At 41.6% G+C, this 16,694-nt stretch overlaps 1 protein-coding gene across 1 annotated transcript in view; it reads right to left on the bottom strand.

The window, feature by feature from the left end:
• The window catches only part of LOC124556322 (protein C12orf4 homolog), a 151,103-nt gene that overhangs the window by 3,793 nt on the left and 130,616 nt on the right, over positions 1-16,694 (bottom strand). Inside the window, exon 10 of the mRNA XM_047130294.1 lies at positions 2,064-2,189. Coding sequence (XP_046986250.1) covers positions 2,064-2,189 — 126 coding nt within the window. The remainder of the gene's footprint in view (positions 1-2,063; positions 2,190-16,694) is intronic.

Here is a 16,694-nt window from a genome sequence, read left to right as displayed (position 1 = left end):
GAGTCAACAGATGGGGACGTTTGCAAGACAACAACCATCTGCACGAACAGTTTGACGTTTGCAGCAGCATGGACTATCAGCTCGTAGACCATGGCTGCGGTTACCCTTGACGCTGCATCACAGACAGGACTGCCTGCGATGGTGTACTCAACGACGAACCTGAGTGCGCGAATGGCATTTTTTCGGATGAATCCGGGTTCTGTTTACAGCATCATGATGGTCACATCCATGTTTGGCGACATCGTGGTGAACGCACATTGGAAGCATGTATTCGTCATCGCCATACTGGCGTTATCACCCAGCGTGATGGTATGGGGTGCCATTGGTTACACATCTCGGTCACCTCTTGTTCGCAGTGACGGCACTTTGAACAGTGGACGTTACATTTCAGATGTGTTGCGACCCGTGGCTCTACCCTTCATTCAATCCCTGCGAAACCCTACATTTCGGCAGGATAATGCAGGACCGCATGTTGCAGGTCCTGTACGAGCCTTTCTGGATACAGAAAATGTTCGACTGCTGCCCTGGCCAGCACGTTCTCCAGATCTCTCACCAACTGAAAAGGTCTGGTCAATTGTGGCCGAGCAACTGGCTTGTCACAATATGCCATTAACTACTCCTGATGAACTGTGGTATCGTGTTGAAGCTGCATGGGCAGATGTACCTGTACACGCCATCCAAGCTCTGTTTGACTCAATGCCCAGGCATATCAAGGCATTTATTACCGCAGAGGTGGTTGTTCTGGCCACTGATTTCTCAGGATCTATGCACCCAAATTGCGTGAAAATGTAATCATATGTCAGTTCTAGTGTAATATATTTTTCCAATGAATACCCATTTATCATCTGCATTTCTTCTTGGTGTAGCAATTAGTGTATTTTATCAGTTTAACAAGTATAAGAAACAAATAATGGAAATCCCCCCCCCCCCCCCTCCTCCTCCTGCATATCTCAACGAATTTATCAGTTTCTTTGTAAGGAATATGTTTTGGTTGGTGAGAATTCATACTGTTTTGACCAATAACTGTGAAATATGTACCAATGAAAATTATTTCATTAATGTGATGCTGCCAGTTAAAGTATAAAAAATTTTATTACGATTTCCTGAACAAAGCAAAGTTCAGGCAGCCTACAGCAGAATTGGCTGTATATTGTGCAAACACAGAGTAGAAACAATTTTCAAACAGACAAGTAAGATCAAAGAGTGTCTTAGATCGGCAAAGGAGAAAAGGGACACACTTGCAATGTCGGGAATATACCGCATACCATACACATGCGGAAACGTTTATGTCAGAATGACTGGACAATCAAATAACATAAGCAACATTGCAGGTTGGGGCAGGTGGAGAAATCGGCCGTGACAGAGCACGCACTGAGTGAGGCCGACCACGTAATAAAATTTGCCAACATGGAAGTTCTGGCTGTAGAGAAGCACTATCACACTCGATTGTTCAGAGAAGCTGTAGAAATACAAAAACATGTGAATAGCTTCAACAAGAAAGAGAAAAGCCTTAAGGTAAATGGATCCTGGCTTCCTGTACTGCAGCAAACGAGTGTTGCAGGTAGCAAGAGGAGAACTGCACTGGAAATGACCGTGGAGAAGCCCTCGGACATTGGCGTGCCAGGTACATATAGTTTGTGGCCGTGAGCTCGGCTCCAGTTCACCACCGGCAATGGAGGGTGAAGCTTTGACAATGCCAGCCACTCATGCTGGCGAAACGTCAGTAAAATCATCAGATGAACGTCGGCCGAAAAACCGGAGACAGAAGCCAATAGGTAGTTTGTAAAAAAAAAGTCTTGATACTGTTTTGTTTAGAAAACCATTAAGATTAATATGTAAATAAAACTTAACATAACATCCTCAAACCATATCATTATAACAAAATTTGCAAAGGTTGAAAAGAGTATGTGACAAGTATGACCACCTTTAAGGGATATATCTAACAACCAGAGTGGTTACTGGCCCACCTCCTTACTAACTTGATCCAATATTCTCCCCAACATAAATTGCACTGTAAATAATGACTTTTTTCATTTAGAAAATTCGAAATAAGCAGTGTTTACCTTTGGTACTAGAAACTGTAAATTTTTCAGTTCCGAGCCTCCCCAGGATGCCATTTCTATCATAAACCCCTTCACACATTTGAAAACTAGCTCTGCTCTTTTTGTACACCATGCGACTGTCATTTCCTGTAACAGAAATTATTTTTAACTTAGTTTGGGCCATTAAAATGTTATGTTCAATAGAAACTTATTAAGTATCTAATTTATGTATAGTAAATTTTTGATCTATTTATGAGATATAATTAACTTCTTAAATCAATGGAACAAAACAGCTTTTCTGCAGCTCATGACTGAATTCTCTTGAATTAACATGAGTAACAGCCAGTAAGATTTTAGTCCAGTTTAAGGCTTTGTACACCAATTTTAGAAAAATATGTTTAAATGATCTAAAAAGAATTCAGGCTCTATAAGTATTACATAATTTTACATTCATATGCACATATTGCTTTTGTTTCCATATACCACTTTTGGCAAATGCTGGAACTGCTTCTTTCAAAAGGCCAGAGAATATTTACAGCCTCATATTTTCCCAATCCATGCTTGGGCTATGTCTCTGATAACTACATTGTCAAGAATGTGTTAAACCCCCAGCCTTCTGAAATGAAACTGCCCAAATGATTAAACAAATTCAATTCATTTAATGTTTTCATCAGATGAGAACCAACTGCCATTAAGTGCTTTAGAAAATGCAGTTTAGCCATTAGCTGTTTTACTTAACTTATATATCATCTACTGGTGTCAGTCACAGATCATCACCACTGGACGTCTGTTAACACCTTAAGTGCACGGGTCATTTGGGTAGAACAGCTCGTACACATCATATTAAGTTTAGGTGCTCCAAGGTGGAGGGAGAAACTGTGACAGTGCAAGCAAATTAATGACACACACACAATTATACACATTACTGTGCTGTGATACTTAACTAAAGTTGTACAGCAACTCATTGGATGCGCTAGTGGATAGATACAACTAAGCAGCCGTCTGTCAAGGTGTGCATTACTGAATACAATGTCAATGGACTGTGTCCATCCTGGGTGCCACACTGTCAATCACTGTTCTTATGCGAAGGCTATAGGCAACTCCACTTGTAGACTAAGTCTCACAGGCTGATCTCCACTATGAACTACAGCTACGTACAGCAACCCTGGAGCTCTGCTCTAGAGCTGTCTTACGCCAACGCCAAACATGACCCCATACGCCTTTGAGTGCTGTTTATCACAATGTGGATGTCCATTACACTGGCGGTGGTGCCAGGATTGCTAATTAGGCCACAGTTAGGGTTGGCAGCGAACTTCAAAGTGCTGCCCATGGCACCAGTTGCAAACTGACCCAGTGTGCCAGCTCCAGCTGCATCCATTAGTGAGGACACAACATCAAAATTGAAAAAAAAAATGCAATGTACACAAAAATGACACAACTCAACAAAAAACATGGGTGCAAAATTACATTTGAATACTTACAAGATAAAACAGAGCACTTAAACAAAGGTAAATGGGGTATGTTTCTAATTGATGTGATTTATCTTGTAAGTATACATATGTCATTTTGCACCCGCATTTTTGTTGAGTTGTGTCATTTTAGTGTACACTGTATTTTTTTCGAATTTTTTTTTCAATTTTGATGTTGATAGACATCCTGTGATAATGTTCTATGACTGAAACCAGTAGATAATATACTTGTTAAATAAAACAATTGATGGTTAAAATGCATTTTCTAAAGACTCAATTCAGCTGATAACTCATTCCTACTTTCCAAACTTCACAAAAGCTATCCTGCACAGCTTGCTGGACTAACATTCTGTGGACTAACATTCTTGGAAGAAGCATCGCCACATAATAATCTCCCTTGTTTCTTCATTTCGGTAATTAGGATAACAACATAAAGCTATGCTGACTATATAAAAATTTAGTCTCTTGAACATTAGAAATATGAGGGCGGTGGTGGTGGTGGTGGTGGTGGTGGTGGTGGTGGCGGCGGCGGCAGCGGCAGCGGTGGTGGTGGTGGTGGTGGTGGTGTGAGCGCACGACAGCAAGCTCTTTGGCACCCATGTTAAAATGGAACAAAATGTGTGTAAAAGATTGCAAAATTATTAAAATTGGAAGCAAGTGAAAGGACTTGTTCACACACACACACACACACACACACACACACACACACACACACACCAATTAATCAGCTCCAACACACAGTACAAAGGGAAAAATCTGTGAAAAGGATTAAAAGAGGACAGCAAATAGCTGTAACTGGTTAATAGCTGTAACTGGTTGACCACAGAAGAGCCAGACAAACTGCAACACACTAAAATCTCCAGCCTAAAAGCATAGGCCATAGTCAGACACATCAAAAAGTTTTAAAAGCTTGACCACACTGCCCCATCATCATCAGCTAAAACAGATGGCAGATCGCCACCTAAATTTGCTTCTGCCTACTTATCATATAATAAAAATGCACTTAGTTAACATGTGGTGTACAGTGAACTGCATGCTACAGGCATCACAGACTGGGGGGGGGGGGTCCGCTAGTCAGAAGAAGCTATGCATGTGGAGACAAGGCCCAAGTTGGAGGTAGGCTTATTGGCCTTCACTGCCAGCCAGTCCTCCTGCCAAATTGCATGCATCTCCAAATCATCAGTGAAGTGACCACCTGCAGGGGAATGGTACATCATGCCATGTCATTATCACTGCAGGCGTTCATCGCAGTTTGGTCTGCTCATTCATTTCCCCAAATTCCCACACACCCTGGTACCAAGCGGAATGATACCAACTTACCCACTGTTGAAAGAAGTTCAGTTGATCATCTATTAACTAGACCATTTTCTCTGCTGGGTACATGTGCTGCACACATTAGAGGGCACTGAGAGAATCGAAACAGACAAGAAACTGTTTGCCCAGAAGATGTCTCATCTGCTCCAGTACCTTCAGGATTGCATGGCACTCTGCAGTAAATACAGCATATTCACAGGGAAGGAAACTCATGAAGACACTGTTTGGCAACACTACCAAACAGCCAAGGGAGTCCCCTTATTTGGATACATCAGTGTTCAACTGTAAAACTGTGATGCCTAGCTAAAATGTTGAAAAACCAAGATTAACACATAAAATCCAGAATCCAGTCTTTCTTGGAATGCGTGAAGTCTAAAATAATTCTAGGCTTCTGTATGAACCAGCATTGGTGTAAACCTATAAAAGCAGCCACATTTGTCAAAAAAGAAATCCTTTGCCCGCATCCCATAGGGCCCCATTGCTTCTTGTTGTTGATGGAAAAGCCTTTCCATTGATGGATGAGTGACGGTGTGGTGTGCCGGTGTGTGTGGCATGAACATGGTTTTATAGGACTGTCGCACTATGGGGACTGGTGACCTGACGTGAAGCAGCGGCTCACCAGCCTCTGCATAAAAGCTGAGTGAGGGGCTGGGTTCGAAGGCTCCAGTGGCCAGCCAAATTCCTGTATGGTGCACCATGTCCAACAACTTTAGAGGGTCATGCAGATCTATACACCATGCACCCGTAATCAAGCAGAAATCACATGGCACCCTAAGACATGGGAACCACATAACTTAAGGATCAAACATGAGGCCCAGAAACCTCATGGTATCAATAAAATGAAGAACAGTGGCCCATCCTCAACTCGTGAAAGTTTAAAACAGAACAGGAACAGTTAAAACAAATACACACAGAGTTTTCAGTGTAGGAATTAAAATCCCCCCTTCCCCATCCAGTCCACCAGCAATTGAATAGTCAGTTTCAAGGGCACTGGGAAATGGGAAGTGGCAGTTGGTAAGAAGGCAGCTAGGAGGAGGAGATAATCAGACAGTTGTACTTTGCATATAACCAATAGATTTGACCAACCGTTAGAGGTGAGAGGAGAGGAGCCTCTTGTAGGTGTAGGAAACATGCAGCAATCCTCAGCAGTTAGGGAGCCTAACTCAGTTGCAAAGTGTAACAGAAAGAAGACTGTTCTGCTGCTAGGTAGTTTGCATGGCAGAGGTGGGGGCCAGCAGTTGCAGGAAGTGTTGGGGAGTAAGTACCAGCTCACCAGCATTGTGAAGCCTAGTGCAGAGTCGGCTCAGGCAACTGTTAACATAGGGAGTTACGTAGTAATTTTACGAAAGAGGATCAGGTAGTGATTGTGAGTGGAGCAGGGAATAGTCTTGATAGGCATTGGGAATATGATGTAGCTGGTGATCTGGTAAAGATAGCTACTCAAACTGGTCGCACTAATGTGCACTTTGTGCAACTGTTTCATTGGGAATATGATGTAGCTGGTGATCTGGTAAAGATAGCTACTCAAACTGGTCGCACTAATGTGCACTTTGTGCAACTGTTTCAGCACCACGATCGGTCTCATCTTAATGCAGGTGTTAGACGTATTAACATGGGGCTGGAAAAGGCACTGATGGCGGAGGGCATGGCTCATATTGCAGTGGTGCCAGCTGAGTCTATCAATAGATCTGGTTTCACTAGGGATGGCCTGCACCTCAATAGGTATGGGAAGGGGAGGCTGGCAAAACTTATAGGTGACAGTGTTGTGCCCAGTGATGGGATCACTCATGGAAAAATTCCTGTAGTAGTTGGTGTTAGAGCGGGCACATTTTTTAGATTGAAGTCAGCTGATAGGTATCACTGCTTAAAGGAAATCCGTCTAAAAAAGGAATCACATTCAGAGGTGGTAAGGTAGCCAAGTAGATAAGGAATTCACATATTTCATCAAAATGTAAGAGGTATTAGAGATAAAGTTAGTGAACTGCTTATAGATGTTGACTCTGACATTCTTGGTATATCCAAGCACCACTTAAATAATTTGCCAATCAAAGGCTTCCTTTACTAGGATACAGATTATCTGGCTGTTTTTCAAGGAGTTCTTTGCGAAGTGGGGGAGTAGCCATGTATGTAAAAAATAGTATTCCATTTGAGTCCATAGATGTATCATGGCACTGCACTGAACAGTATTTGAATGTTGTGCAGGGGCAGTTGAATTTAGTGAAACTAAACTTCTAATTGTTTTTTGTATATAGGTCCCCCAACTCTGACATCAGAGCATTTCTGCTCAAGCTAGAGAGGGTTCTCTTTTCACTTCACAGGATGTACCAAAAATTAGTTACATGTGGTGACTTCTTGATGCAAGAAAAAGGATGTTGGAAGATTCCTAAATTCATATGATCTGATGCAGACTGTTTTTCTCCAACCAGGGTGCAGGGGAACATTAGCACAGCCATAGACAATATTTTTATTCATTCTTCATTACTAGATGGGCATTCTGTTAGTAAAAGGGTTAATGTCCTTTCAGATCATGATGCACAAATTTTAACACAAAGGTTTTTGTACTCAAACAAATGTTATATATAATTACAAACTATGTAGAAAAGCTAATCCAATGGCAATAGAGTGTTTCTTAAACCTCATTAAGGAATAAGAGTGGCAGGATGTTTATAATGCTGATAACATAGATGACAAATATAATGTTTTCCTTAACACATTTATCATGCTCTTTGAAACTTGTTTTCCATTAGAACACACTAAACAGAGTACTAGCAGTAAAAGGCAGCCTGGTTGGCTGTCTACTGGGATAAAGATATCATGTGGAACAAAGTGGGAATTATATCAGTAAGTTAGAAGTAATCACAATCAAGTTACAGTAGCCCACTGAAAATGGTATTGCAAGGTGCTTAAAAATGTTATTAGGAAGGCAAAGAGTATGTGGTACACAAATAGAATAGCTAATTCACAGGATAAAATTGAAACCAAATGGTCAGTGATGAAGGAAGTGTGTGGCTAGCAGCACAAGGTCGACGATATATAGTCAGTTCATAGTAAAAATATTTCCGATCTTGATAAGTCAGATATATGCTTAGTATTTAACAATCATTTTCTGATCATTGCTAGTGAATTAAATAAAATCTTAGTTTCTACAGGCAATAATATAACTCTCTGGAAAATAACTTTCCAAGATTGATATCTCAAATACTCCTCTGTGATACTGAAAGGGGAGATTGAGTCAATAATTAAACCACTGAAGACTAAGGACTCTCATGGATATGAGGAAGTGCCTAGCAGAATATTAAAGTACTGTGTTGCACATGTTAGCACTGTACTTAGCCATATTTGTAATTTTTCCTTTATGAATGGTCAGGTTCCTAAACGATTAAAGAACTTGGTAGTAAAGCCGCTTTATACAAAGGGAGAATGGGATAATGTAGACAATTTTAGACATGTCTCTATGCCATTGGTGTTTGCTGAAGTTCTTGAAAAGGCTGTGTATCTAAGGATAATTTATCATTTTATTTCACATAATTTGCTGTCAGATATACAGTTCAACTTTAGAAGTGGTTTAACAACTGCAAATGCTATATTCTCTTTTCTATGCGAGGTACTGGATGGATTGAAAAAAAGGTTTCAAACACTAGGCATCCTTTTTGATTTAACTAAGGTGTTTGAATGCATTGATCACTAACTACCGGTATTGCTCCAGAAGTTGGACTGTTATGGAACATGGAAAGTAGCCCACAATTGGTTTACCTCTTACTTTAACAGCAGGCAGCAAAAGGTCATTATTCACAGTACTGAGAACTGCTGTGATGTGGGGTCTCAGTGCGCCATGGTCAAATGGGGGTTGCCCCGGGAACCAGGGCTGGAGCCATTCCTGTTCCTTATTTATATAAATGATATGCATCTAATATTGCAGGTAATTCTAAATTATTTCTGTTTGCTTGGTAGTGAAGGATGCAGTGTGCAACATTGGCTCTGTTTCAAATAGTACAGTTCACGACAAAAGTTCATGGCTTGTAGAACATAAAATAACACCAAATCACAGTAAGACTCAGTTTTTGCAGTTTCTAACACACAATTCAACAAAACCTGACTTTTTAATTTCACAGAATGAGATTAGTGAAACTGAACAGTTCAAATTTCTACATGTTCAGATAGATAGCAAATTGTCGTGGAAAACTCACATTCAGGTTCTTGTTCAACGAGTTATTGTTGCCATTTTTACTAGTTGAACAGTACCGTATCTGAAGTATGTGATAGTTTGAAACAAAAAGTAGTCTACTTGGCTTATTTTCACTTGCTTATGTCATATGGTAGTATATTTTGGGGTAATTCTTCCCATTCTCGAAGGTTATTTTTGCCTCAGAAATGGGCAGTTCAGGCAATAAGTGGTGCAAGTCGCGAACCTCTTGTCAACCCCTATTCACTAGTCTGGGTATTCTGACATTGGCCTCTCAATATGTGTGTTCTTTACTCTCATTTCTTGTTAACAATATTAGATTATTCCCAAGAATTGACAGCTTTCACTCAGTCAATACTAGGCAGAAATCCACTTCACTCTTGAGCAGGAAGGTGTGCAGTATTATGCTGCATCCATTTTCAATAAGCTACCACAAGAATTCAAAAATCACATCAGTAATCCATGTGCTTTCAAATCAAAACTGAAGTGTTTCCTCATGGGTCACTCCTTCTATTCTGTCGAGGAGTTCCTTACAAAGTTAAGCTGCTTTCTATGTTATATTGCTGATTGCATTTACATAAAATTATGGCTTGTCTTTTTTGGGTGCATAAACATTTTAATCAATTTGTTATTACTTTTCTGTTGTAATTTCATGTACTGCCACATTTCATGAGATTGGAGATTTGCTCCTCAATTTGTTCCTATGGAACCAGACGTGTAAAAATAAATAAATAAACTGATGAGTTGTTTTTGTTGTTGTTACAAGGTTGGAGGAGGAACAAAAGGCAGAGAAAATGTCAATACACAAAGAAGACTGGACAGGACATTTAACAACTGATGTGATACTATTGAATGCTAGGGCAAAGACAGTTACACTTAAACACTACCTTGAGGGACACCACACTCTTGCTCAAAACAATCATACAGGACATCACTGACTCCTTATTTAAGCTCGGTGAGAGGAAGGACCATATAGAAATGAGAAGGCATCTTTGAAAACAGCATTCATGGAACTGCATGAGGATAATATGTCTCCAAGTAGTATTGCAGGCCTATTCAATGTCAAAAAATATACACAGTAGGTGGTGATGGTACATGAAAGCTTGTTGTATAGTCACTTCCATGAGATCATGTTTTCAAAGGTGGAGCAATACATCTTGAATCCACACTGAAAGCTGCTAAGAAGCTGCCTCGATCCTGAGATCTAGACGCACATGGTTTACTGTCCAGTCCAAGATCTTTCTCATGTCACTAGCGAGTTGTGTCTGTACATGTCACAGGTTGTGTAGATTGAATTATAAGAGACAGCAAAAGGAGATCATAGCAACAGTTGCTGATCACTAGAAACCATTACACACACACACACACACACACACACACACACACACACACACACAGACAGAGTCTCAGGCAACTGAAACCACAAATGATGGGAGTGACGACTGGGTGGGGGTTACAGTCCATCCTGGGGGTTACATTCCATCCTGTCGCTAGTGAGGGCAACATTCCATCCTGGATCTTGGATGTTGTCATAGAATTCAAACACAACAAGTTGGCTATAAAGTGCCCAGTCGGCCACACTGAGCACCATGTTAGCTTTGTTTGGTGGTACAACTCTGTCTGGCAAGGAAATCCTAATCGGGAAGTGATCACTTGAGTGCAGTTTACTGACCGCTTCCTCACTGAGTGGTGTGTGTGAAGGCTAGAGAGCATAAAGAGAGATTGATAGTGGTGAACAATCCTGTTGCAGCACTGAAGTGCGTGCTCTGCCCATGTTCAACAAACATTCACATGAGGATATGGGAAGGTACTCAACTGCTCTACCCCTGGGGCAGTTGGTTGCACAATCCCAGAGCACAATGCATGTGCTGAAATGACCACAGAGGGGGAAGGGGCTGGGGAGTACGAAGGTCATGGAGAGCCTTTTGGTGTAGCACTTCATGTAGGGGCAGGTAGATGGAACACAAGCCAACCTATGATACATGTACTAATACAGCAACTGCTTGTACACTAGTTCTTAGGGAGAGAGCAGTAGGCATTGCTTACTAAAATAGGCACTCCTCCTTTAGACATAACTCCACTAAGGTCATCCTTTCTGTAGAGAATGTAGCCATGAAGCACACGGGTATCACAGAATTTAAAATGTGTGTCCTGAAGACATAATACACACATTGGTCTACTTTGAACTAACAGATGCAGCTCCTCCACATATGTCCTGTATCCACTCAAGTTCCACTGAGGTGGAGGTGGAGGAGGAAGAGGAGATTAGTGTTTAATGTTCTGTTGACAACAAGGTCAACAGAGACAGAACACAAGATCGGATGTGGAAGAAAACTGGCTGTGCCCTTTCAAATGAACCATCCCGGCATTTGCCTACAGCAGTTTAGGGAAATCATGGAAAACCTAAATCAGGATGGCTAGGCGTGGGTTTGAACTGTTGTCCTCCCAAATGTGAGTCCAATGTGCTAACCACACTGCCATCTCACTCAGTTCCACAGAAGTACAGAAGCCATCTTAATGGTGAAGTTTTCCTCTGTGTTTCCCCTTGTTGTTCCTCCACAGTGGGGAGATTGCAGCAGAGGGAGGGCATTTACAGGTACAGGCTGATGTGCTCTGCTCAGCTGTCAAATCTGGGTGCCAACAGTAGTTTCTATAAACTCTGCTTCAGTGGTGAGGCCAATTACCTCACAAAGGTAGGTGGCTGTGTGGCCTTAAATGCATTCTTCGCATCAGAATAGAAGATGAGTTGGGTTACTTTAATATCCTGTATTTTCTTCTATTTTCTGGAGAAAAGATTTCCTTGCTCCAAACCAAGTGAGGTTGGGAGCAATTCACACTCATGGGTGGGGAAGTAAAATCAATATCCTGTTCATAGGCAGCAGAGCCACATCTCCCACATGTACCCTGTGACCATTACACCCTGTGGTGGTAGGATCAAAGATTGACACTTAAAACAGCACATTGGATTAGGTATATGGACCCTAACTTCAAGATGAAGAAAACCTGATGCAATATATTCATGTAACTTTGGTAAACTGAATGTCTGAATAGAAGACACTCACTTCAGGAGCTCACCATCAATACTTTTCATGAAATTCTGAACTTTAGTGGCCCTTTCACTTTCCCATTCCTGTTGGAGTTCTTTGGTATTTGTATCCATTATGTCTGGCATGTTATGACTCCTTTACAACAGTTTATCCGAGTGCACAGCTCACTGCTGACAGCATATTCTCAAAGTAGTATGGCATTTAACAACTGTTTTACTTTGGTGGCTTTAAGTGTCTTGAAAGTCGGCTGCTCAAAATCCACACTGTGGAGTGGTTAGTAGATGGCAAGACTTGAGCCACCATACCAGCCAGGCATGACTCATACATTCCATGACCTCACAAAAACAGCTGATGAGAGAAATGAGGTGGTAGCTATAAGGAAGGTGTTTGCCCTTTCAAGGCTTAGGTATGGAGGTATGGGTATGACAGTGGCCTCATGCAAGTATCTGGGAAACATGCCATCTGCCCAAATTCAATTGTACATATGAAGGAGAAAGTGCCTGCCTATAAGAGAAAGGTGCTGCAACATCTGAATGTATACATCGGCCGGCTCTTGGGTGGAAGATGAGGATGAAGTGAGAGCATGGTCTAGCCCCCTCACAGTGAATGTGCCAATGTAGCATTCATCACTCTGGGAGACAGATATCACTCAAGCTGACTTCATTCATTTACAAGGGAGGAAGGAGGGGTAATAGTTGCTAGAGCTCAAAATCTCCACAAAATAGCGGCCTAAGGTGTTGGAGATAGCAACAGGGTCCACAGTGACATCATTTGTTATGGTCAGGCCGGAAATCTGGGAATGGACTTTGGTCCCAGACCACTGATGGAGGTTGCCCCACATGATGGAAGAGGGAGTGAAACTTTAAAAGAACTATTAAATGAAATCCAGCTTCTTCTTTTTTTTTTTTTTTGGTATCCTGAAGACTGCAATGACACTGCGCACAGAAGTGTTTATAACGAATACAGTTTGCCATTGTAGGAAGATGGTTAAAAATGTGGAGAGCATGTCTCCACACACAAAGCGCGTTGCGGCATGCCTCAGTCCACCATGGGACCAGGACACAGTATGATAAAAATGAAGTGTGAGGTATGGAACGTCCTGCAGTGGTAAGGGGAAATAGGGAAAAGTTGTTTGTCTAAGGTCGTCAAGGAGGAGTAAAGGTTCCAGTCAGTCTTATAAAGCTGCCAATTTGGTTTACATTCAGGTGGGATAGGTGTCAGTAAACTGATTGACACATACTTGAGCAACCATTTCCCAAGTGCTGAGAGAATGGACCACTTGAGATGATGATGATGATGCTGGGCAGTGCAGAATATGAGGTCCAAATAGGAATACATGCACACAGAGTCTGAAAGGAACATGAGTGCTCCAGTGTTAAGACAGATGAGGCTAAGTTGAATGGAGGTCAGTCAAGAGGAAAACTCTTGAACATGTCAAAGAGCCCCAAAGGGGATGATTGGCATTAAACTCGCCCAGCAGGCAAAAATGGGCGAGGGAGCTTACCAGTAAGCTGGAGTAAGACTGCCCTGGTGACCGTGAATGACAGAGGGATGTATATGTTACAAAGAGGAAAGGTGAAGCTAGGGAGGAAAACATGGCCTGCAACAGCTTGCAACTGGCTGCTCAATGAGATGGGGCTACAGACGTCATCCTGGATGAGCAGCATGATGCCCCATGAGAAGGAATGCCCAATCCTCAGGAGGGAGGGGGGGGGGGGGTGACATGGAAAAGGTGGTGGTGGTGGTGGTGGTGGTGGTGGTGGGAGTAAAGGTTAAAATGGACCAGAAGGAAATGTGAGAGGTCAAAGCAGTCAGGACAACGACAATTTTGTTTCTTTGAGGCAGGAAAAAACTGGACACTGCAATTACAAGAGCAGCAACAATTCCTCCTTGTTGGATCTAATGGCACAAATGTTCCATTGGAGAAGAGTCAGAATGGGGAACAGGGAGGAGGGAACAAATGAAGAGTAGTCACCTTGGCGGCTGCTGAGTGCCAATCTCTGAAGACTCATTGCTACAGGGCACATTGGCTGGAGGATCCTGTTCCTGTTCCATGAAATCCACAGGAGCATTGGCATTCTACCTGGGTCGGCCTGCATATTTCAGGGCAGAAAAATGGTAGGTGGTGTGCACCGGTGAGATAGAGGTCGGCCAGGTGAAGGTATCACACAGTGACACTGTTTCAGAAAACGTCCAAATCAGGGAAGGAGATGACCGCTTGGCTTTGTTCAATTTCTTAGAACCTTTATGGTTGGCAGGCAAAGGCTCAGATGTTTATTGGCCGGAGGGATGTAAAAAGTATTTGTGGGAATATTCCTTTTGCCCTTTCTGATCTGCTGGTTGTGTAGCAGGTGATTTCACCACCAGGGTAAAGATTTGGTGACTTGTTACACAGCTGTAGTAGGAGATACTGAGGCTACCATGATACTGGGCAATTTCAAAACTACAGTACTGAATTGGAGGTCACAAGTCTGCATCCCCATGTCCTTTATGGAGCAAGGCATAGCAAGAATGGTACTGTAAGTGCCTGATAGTAAAATGCAGGGCTTTCAACTAACCAACAACTTGTGAGCGACAGATAGGGTATTGTTTCCTTCACCCAGATCTCCTGCGGGGACTCATAGGGCTGCTAACAAAGAAGCCCTCTCTTACAGTCACAAACTTTATAGGCTTGCCTTTGTTGAACCGAATGTAGATTGCGAATGACACCATCTCAGTATTTAGCTCAGTGAATGGCGGTCCACAGATGGTCCGTGTTATGACTCACAGTGTGTGGTGCAACATTCGCAAGCCGGCTGGATCACTGTCTCTGCTGTGGGTGGATGTCATCAGACAGGGTAGGGATACATCGAATTTACGGTAAGGTGGTATGGAATCAGTAAATACACATCACAAAACATACTACGGTGCCACGTGTGAGGGTGTACTACCCCAATGAAGCGATCCACAGATTCACGGAGGTCGAATCATTCAGGAAAGGTTACCGCAATGGGCCGACTTTGACCCAATGGATTGAATTCCACTGAAAATTTGTGAGCAAAAATAGACCGGCACATAAACTTATACCAGCCAACACTAGCCCCATGCACACCTGACTGGTAGTTGGACATAGTGTCAGATACATGGGAGACTCTGGCAGATGGCGAAATGTATTTCCAGAGGCTGATTGCCTCCATGCCTCGTTAGATGAGGCAACAGTTGATTACACTGGTGGTTGGATCTTATATTTGATCATCCCTGATATGAAACTTTCCTTGTTAACTGGAAACATACATGAGTTCATTGTACTCTGAATTTTATTTAATGAAATTGTGCTGCTTAACATTTACTACATGTAAATTTGAAAAAATAAATAAATAAAAAATGCACAAACAACTTCATCTGAATCAAAATAGAAATGGTGCCCTAAAATGAGACAATCAGAGAAAACACTTTATACTGGCCAATAAGCAAACAGGTAAACTCTAAAATAATAATAAATGCTAATATTCTGTTCCTTACTGCCTCTCCAGCATTTTCTGTGTTTACTGTGCAAATGAAGTGCAGTTAGGGCACACAAAAACTTTTTTTTTTCCCCAAATTAACATTTTAAGAAATATTGTCTGATAGAATTTGAATACCTTATTACGCTGAATATCTAAACTTTATTTTTCCCAGCATATTTGAATTTTACTTCAAGACCAAAATTTATGAACTTGTTGTTAAACATTTACTATCTTTCATTTGTGCTATGGAACTGAATAATTATTTGACTAGTTACTCTCTGCTACATCCGAAATACAAGCTTCGTAAATGATAAAATTTTGCTAGTAGTCTGATTGTTCTAATAGCACTTACTTCTTCAAATAGTATTCTCTCCTTCCTATACAACAAATACCCATGAAATAACTTGGATGAATTTTGTTTAAAATTTTGTGACTTTTGTGATTTGGTTTTTGTTAACTTGTACTAACTATAATAGTTCTCTTAGAGACCTTAATTAATAGGTGCCAGTATTGTACTCATCACGACAGGAGGAGCTACCACAGAAAGGCCTCTGGAACCACCACTACTGGGTGGGTGGGTTGGTTGGTTGGTTGGTTGTAGAAGGGAGCAAACTATGTGGTCATCAGTCCCTCTGACCTTAGATTAACTAAAACCGATAAAATCCCACATTAGGAGAGGCAACTACAATGCCACGACTGGGACATAAAATATATTGGCCAGATGGCACGACCAAACTCTGTCATTCCACAGCAATGCTAACACCTCTTTCGGACCACATTTAGCACAGCCAATGAAATCACTACATATTTTGCAATCACTGTTGACATCCTATACTTCCGTATATGATGTTTAATTGGTATTTATTTCCAGTGTCGTGTACAGTAGGTCTCTGAGGTGCGATAATATGTTGTCGCTATAACGCAACATGGGCGTTTATGGGACGAGAGTGTTGTCACAATTTGTGTTGTGGCTGTACATGCTGGTAATGCCCATGCCCAAAGTGGAACTTAGTTTAGTTTAGTTTAGTTCTGTTGACTGTACCTACACTATGCTTTAATTTATGATGAAAAGAATTGTGTTAAAACTTATGTTTAAATTACTTTTCCAAAAAAGCCTAGCAATTTTATAAGATAAATTTCCCATGTGTATCATA

The sequence above is a fragment of the Schistocerca americana genome, chromosome X (assembly GCF_021461395.2).
Source record: "Schistocerca americana isolate TAMUIC-IGC-003095 chromosome X, iqSchAmer2.1, whole genome shotgun sequence".
Taxonomy (NCBI): domain Eukaryota; kingdom Metazoa; phylum Arthropoda; class Insecta; order Orthoptera; family Acrididae; genus Schistocerca; species Schistocerca americana.
The sequence above is the reverse complement of the archived record's forward strand: the minus strand, read 5'-3'. Positions and strand labels throughout refer to the sequence as shown.